Below are 6,651 nucleotides of genomic sequence, written 5' to 3' on the forward strand. Positions count from 1 at the left end.
TGATGAATTTTTATTTTTTTTAAGGGGGGGCAAGTGTGATGAATAGACTGGAACCATGGTTCATGCATCAGCACGAGCGCTGTCTGTCACTCTCAGCTCTACAGACACGCCCATGCCATGCCACCACAGAGGGAGGACGAGACGTCGCAGCAAGCCGTGGGCCGACGACGGGCCAACCATGCCATTGGAACAAAATCTTGGGCCCGAACCGTCCAATACACTCCGGCCTGGAACCAGCACACAAGCTGCATCCCCTAGTTGTCTCAAAAAAAAAAAAGCTGCATCCCCTAGAAAAAAAGGCACAAAAGCTGCAGGCTCGACAGCCACTGGAGCTACGAAGTACGAACGCCTCTAGTTCCATATCCACGGCCTTTTGATCCGTCCGACGCACCACCCACACGCCCCAAACAAAACAGCAGCAGCCAAGAAGGACCCTCGCCGGCTGCAGTCAGGCGAGCGATCAGCCAGCCGAGTCCGGCGGCGGCGACGGCGGCGACCATGGCGTTAGCAGCTAACGCCCATGGAAGAGTCTGCACCTTCTCCTCCAGGCCGCCCACGCCTTTCGGCAGCAGGAGCATGGTCACCATGCCTGGACACCATGTTGAGTCGCCGCGAGCACGGTTCGTGGTCCGGGCCGCCGCGGAGCGCGCGACATGGCTGCCCGGGCTGGACCCGCCGGCGTACCTCGACGGCACGTCAGTCACCCGTGCCAATCTCTGCCGGCGTTCTCTGCAGGTGGCGATGGTTGGTTGCTAGGCTGATGAATTGCTTGGTGTTTGTTGTTGTAGGCTGCCTGGTGACTACGGGTTTGATCCCCTGGGGCTCGGGGAGCAGCCCGAGGACTTGAAGTGGTACGTCCAGGCCGAGCTCGTCCACTGCCGGTTCGCCATGGCAGGGGTTGCCGGCATCCTCGGAACCGATGTAAGCTGCTCAATTGACCTCTTTATTAATTCCTGCAAAATGCCGACATGTTCTCAGTAACCATAGCACTGAAGCTTGATTTTGCAAAAATAGCTGAAGAGTGAAAAACAGAGTGAGAAACCATTCATGACTTCTGAATTTTGATAGGGGAAATGGAAGGGCGATACGATCCCCACTTATTAAAAAAAGAAGAGAAACCAAGATATGACAGGAACTATTGATCCAAATGAAAATAGCAATCTCAACGCCAGCAAAATGATATCCAACATATCAGCTCCATAAGAGCATCTTAGGATTTCATTTTCCAAGATAGATAGCACTCTTACCACAGAAACCAAACATGAAATCGATATGGTCTAATTGGTGTGTTTCTGTGTAGTTGATCCGTGTATCAGGACTCGGCAACCTACCCGTGTGGTTTGAAGCTGGTGCCACGAAATTTGACTTCGCCAACACCACAGCACTCTTCTTTGTCCAGCTTCTCTTGATGGGGTAATTCAACATCCAACTGAAACATTTACTCAGTTCCATAAGAATCATCCAGTAACTCAGAAGTTTTAAATGGTGTACACTGTAATAATGATTTCAAACAGGACAAGACTGACCTGTTCCTGTCACAACTCTGATCCTCCACAGATTTGTCGAAACCAAGAGGTACATGGACTTCGTTAGTCCAGGATCACAAGCAAAGGAAGGGACATTCCTTGGCATAGAAGCTTCACTTGCGGGTTTACAGCCAGGGTAAGCAACATTCTCCAACTGAAGACTGAAACCATTTCCCTTGGCAAATGGCAAGTCTCTCGCTCGACGCTTTAACTAAATTATCATTATCACAATTCTCAAATCTGAACAGATACCCTGGGGGTCCACTATTTAACCCAATGGGGCTGGCCAAAGATATAGAGAATGCGAATGAAGTGAAGCTGAAAGAAATTAAGAATGGTAGGTTCAATGTCTCTAAGTACAATTGCTTGCAAGATAATCCTGTAGTAATATTTGTAATTTGCTAATAATTATTTCTAACAATCACAGGGAGGTTGGCAATGGTTGCTATGCTTGGCTTTATTGTGCAAGCGTCTGTGACTCATGCTGGGCCCATCGAGAATCTTTTGACACATCTTTCAGACCCGTTCAACAAAAATATCATTCATGCACTAACCTTGTCTTGAAAACTCCCTGTCTCGAAATTTCGTTTGTTTTTTCCTTTTTTCCATATAATAAAGGTGTAGCACGTCAGATCACAATGGTCTCTTACAGGAAGCGCAATTCTTCTCAGCTCCCTCTTTGCAAGGCTCTATCGGTAACGAAAACTGAATATGAAACTTCTGTGGGAGGAACTGTAAAAACTCAGTACACAGTTGCCCTACAGGTGGGGTGAAAATTTGATTTTCTTCAAATGCAAAAAGATACACTTATAGTTTATATCGACACAATGATGCTTCTGGTTCTTGCTATTGATCCTTGTCTGCAGTATACGCTTGTGCTTTTTTCGAAGAAACTCTGCCATGGCAGCGTTTTTGCAGTTTTCCGACAGAGTGTTTAACAAAAAATTACCACATTCCATCCAATCTTGTCGAGAAACTACCACTCTACAAAAAATTAGCAGAGAACTACCACTCTACGTCTAATTTTTTGCAAAAAAAAACACTAATGACTCTGCCGCAGCAGAAAAACGCTGCCATGGCAGCAAAAATAGCATGTTTTTGCTTTTGCGGCAGAAAAACGCTGCCATGGATTTTGCATATGCTTCAATGCAAATCGCAGAACATGGAAATAATACAGACAAGGAAATTAATACTAGCATGTCTTGCAAGTTGCAGAACATATCTTTGAGAACAAATGCAGCAGTTAATGCAATTGCATCTATATCAACCAAGCCAGAGAACACTTTCCTGCAATATAGAAGCAGAGTTGCACCTATACCATCCAAGTAAACATATATTGGCTTGCACTGTACACATATGAGTTGGATAGGAAATACGCACCACATCTACCACTAACTCTGATCGACTAGCTTAAGCCCCCAGCTCATATCTTCACAATGTGTTACATGTGGGACAAGTTTTCCCGTATCAGTTCCTCTCTTAGCTTTGCAATCATAGAAAGGTGGAGCATGAAAACATGGTTCCATGGACAGAACTTGGCGGCAAGGCGGATCAGGGGCAGTGCGGTTTTCGGGCTTGAACAGAAGCCATGGCTTCAAACCACTGAGCCCCTGGGCAACATACCCAAAAGTTGACCATGCACTGGTCACCATGACATCAGATAAGCTTAACAGATATATCTCTGCCCAGGCTTTCCTGTTGTGCATTTTCTTGTCTGAGTCTTGATGTTCCTCGTGACTTGGCTGGTGGAAGCTAATTGTCTCACCATTTGCCGTAGGATGTTCCCAGTACATGTTTCTGAATTCTTCGTAGTATCCTGAGTTTAAAGAAGTAACTAGAACAGCTTTCAACTTGGCCTTCCTTGGTGAGACAATTTGCTCTTGAGTGTCAACCTCTGGCAACAAGTGTTCCTTGAATGTACATGCAAGGACCTGATCCATGACATGCTTAAACGGACCAGTTTCGGTGTCGAAGACTCTGATCTGGATACCCAACTTTTCATCAGCTCTGGCAAGATAAGAATCATAGTATCTTGTAATCATGCCCCAAACGGAATTGCTGGGGTGAAACAAGTAACGTCCCAAGTGATGGAAAACCACATCTCTCTGGGGAAAAAGCCTCATGAGTTCCTCTTGGTATGCCGGGATCAGGAAAAGTGAAGGTACAAAGTAATTATCTGATTTCAGGATCAGCCATGGGATTGTTTGGAGATAGTGCTGATTATCTTCACAGAAGAAAAGCTTATCAAAGTCACTATAGTCATGAGCCAAATGAAGATAAACAAAAGCAGGGCTACGTTGAACAACTTTACTCTTCAGCTTGTTTCCGTAACTCTCAGGAGAGACAACACTGAAGTTCTTGAACTGCTTAATGGGGAAATCTGACGGTAGCAGCCATGAAGTTTCAGGAAATGGTTCGCAGAAGAGATCTGCGGTGCCTTTATCTCCGTCGACAAGTAAGACTCTGTTTGTAAGGATTGCATACAGAAATGCTGAGGCGATTGTTAAGATCCTGTTCCCGAGACCACTGTAAGCTGTCCACACCAGATAGTTGCAGTCCATAACCTTAATATCCTGACCAGACTTAAGCTGCTCAACAGCTTTCATGTATAATTCAGTACGTGGACCACACTTTTTCTGGAGGGCCTCTTGTTCCCTTAATCTTTCCAAGAGGTAGGTAGATGGAAAGTGGGGCGATATTCGACGATACAGTACTGATTGGTATCTACTTAGGCAAGATTGTTCATCAAAACCAGGAGCTAGCAAGCCAAGTAATTTGTCCTTGACAACTTCCGGAGATCCTGAGGTGCCGTCTTCTGAAAACACAACAACAGAAAAACATTGTATCAGAATTCATGTACAGAACATAAGAGTTATGCTTCAATCTGCAGAAGAAAAATGAAAACAAAATGTTCATCTTTTGGTCAAGTGTCATTGATGCCTGAGGTAGGCGCGGATTACTCAAGTCAGTCAGTAAATGCGGATGACAAGGATAGAACAATGCAGTGCATAAACAAGACAAGGCACGGAACAACAGTCGCATGAAACATAAACTAGACAAAGCTGACCCTGTTTACCATGGCAAATGATGGTAAAGTAATTTAGCATCAATGCTCATATGCTATGGATATCACGGTATACAAGGAAATTTAGCAATTAGTACAAAAAAAAAATACACATGTAACGAGAGCTCGGGGCGGCATTCAGAACCCCAGCATTCTGCAGGCAATAGTGTTCACTGCGCTCATACTGCACATTGTGATCTGAAGAACGTTGTGGCTAGTCACTGACAATTACCATCACCGACGGTAAATATCAGTAAACATCAAACGTACCAAAACCTAGCAACTTGCAACATTTTAAAGTTTAAGAGCTAAACTGACACAAAAAATACTGGAAAAAAAAAACTCGCTTGCAATAACTAGGGAGTATCAGCGCACATGTCAAAAGAGAAGAGGGAGTATCAGCCCAGCGAAGAAAGTCATGGAGCCCAGACATTAAAGGCGCCATGCTTGGCACCCTGAATGTACAAGTCCGAGAATTCAGGGTTCGAACAAAAGCCGTGGTCCTAGCGGCAGCCGAACTCAAAAATGGAAACTTGCGTTACGGGCGCAGGCGTATCCGTGGTATGTGTCTCACGTACGTACCATCTCGCGGACGGACGAGGCGCAGGTCATCGCGCCCGGAGGGATCAGCGTCGAGGAGATGGCCCCTCCGCGCGGCGGAGCCCCCGGCGAGCATGAGGAGGAGGACGGCACAGACGACGAGCGCCGCGGCCGGCAGGGACCACCGCAACAGCAGCATCGCCGCGCCGCCCTTCCTCCCGCGCGGAGACGCCTCCGCGGGCGCCTCCTCCTCCCGCGGCGTGCGGCGGATCCGCTCCTTGATGTCCATGCGGGCCGTGTCCCGGGGTTCTTCTGCCTGCCTGCCTTCCGCCGGAAAAAGGCACAGGCGGCGTCAAAAGATGGGCGCTGCCTACGTCTCTCGTGGCGCGACCGCGACCGGGGTTGATGTACTAGTAGGGGAGGGGGTGGGCACGGGCGGAGTGGGGGCCGCACGCGCAGGGGTTTTGAACCTTCGATGCGATGCGATGCGTTTCAGTTCAGGTGGGAAAAACGGTGAGAAACGATGTGATCGAGCCGACGGCGTCGGTCGTCGTCGGTGCGGCTCTGTCGGTGGTCACTGGGCGGGCGCCTCGGCGTGGCTTTTTCGCGGTCTGGCTCCTGCTTTTTGTGGCGCGGTGGCCGTGCCGGGGCTCCTGTGCGGGGTACCGGGCGCGCGCGGCTCGCCGAGTTGGGCGGTTGATGAGGCGACCGTGCCGGCCGATGCGGCTTTGCATGGTGGAGCCGGTTGGTTCTTCTCGGGTGACGCCGGTGCACTGGGCGTCCCACGCCGAGGTGTCGTGCTTCCCCTTCCTGCAGTACACTTCCTGAAGGCCCAGTTACACAACATACAACTTTGTGAGCAAGAAATGAAGGCCCGGTTCATGAAATCAATTAGCAAAGGTCTTCGCATGGAAAGCACATGTTTGTTTACGCGAAAAGCACATTTGTTCTTCTCGGAAATGGAAAAGAATATGTGCTTTCAAGAGAATCTGGTTTTTTCATCCAACTTCTATATATTTCGTTTGATCTTCTGTGAAAAACAATTTATAAATTTTAGAAACACTTTTGAAATTTCAAGAATGTTAGTACATTTTATTTATTTACCGAATTTAAATAAAAACATTCATGAAGTAAAAATGTTCCCAAATTTCAAAAAATAGTGGCGAATTTGTAAAAAATAAATTAAATAAGACAAAAAATATGAATTCAAAACATTTATACTAATTGAAAATATGTTCATGAATTTTAATTTTTGTCAATTAAAAAAACGAATTTCCACAAATATTCATTAATTTAAAAGTTGTCCGCGAGTTCAAGAAATGTTAACTTTTTGTTTTTGTTTTTTGGATTTCAGGAATGTTTACAGATTAAAAAATGTAAAATAGAAAAATAAAAATAAAAGATTTCGAAGAAAACTGATAAACCATCAAAGAAAACACATAAAAAGAAAAATGGTAAAATGGCGGTTATAGAACTTTTCCAAAACCGGTGGAAAAGGAATAGAAAGGGCACGCACTAGGT

The 6,651-nt window shown here is 46.2% G+C and overlaps 2 protein-coding genes across 2 annotated transcripts; one reads left to right on the plus strand and one right to left on the minus strand.

Moving 5' to 3' along the window:
* The first annotated feature begins 338 nt into the window (after positions 1-338).
* On the plus strand, positions 339-2,343 carry LOC119323588 (photosystem I chlorophyll a/b-binding protein 5, chloroplastic-like). Its single transcript, XM_037597281.1, has 6 exons — positions 339-695; positions 789-921; positions 1,301-1,413; positions 1,558-1,662; positions 1,775-1,863; positions 1,954-2,343. The coding sequence occupies exons 1-6, from the start codon at positions 499-501 to the stop codon at positions 2,088-2,090; spliced, it is 774 nt and encodes a 257-aa protein (XP_037453178.1). The 5' UTR covers positions 339-498; the 3' UTR covers positions 2,091-2,343.
* A 44-nt stretch (positions 2,344-2,387) lies between these two features.
* On the minus strand, positions 2,388-5,419 carry LOC119323587 (galactoside 2-alpha-L-fucosyltransferase-like). Its single transcript, XM_037597280.1, has 2 exons — positions 5,173-5,419; positions 2,388-4,341 (listed from the first exon to the last, which is right to left on the minus strand). Exons 1-2 carry the CDS (start codon positions 5,417-5,419, stop codon positions 2,918-2,920), a joined length of 1,671 nt encoding a protein of 556 aa, XP_037453177.1. The 3' UTR covers positions 2,388-2,917.
* Positions 5,420-6,651: the final 1,232 nt, after the last annotated feature.

The sequence above is a fragment of the Triticum dicoccoides genome, chromosome 6B, assembly GCF_002162155.2.
Source record: "Triticum dicoccoides isolate Atlit2015 ecotype Zavitan chromosome 6B, WEW_v2.0, whole genome shotgun sequence".
NCBI classification, from domain to species: domain Eukaryota; kingdom Viridiplantae; phylum Streptophyta; class Magnoliopsida; order Poales; family Poaceae; genus Triticum; species Triticum dicoccoides.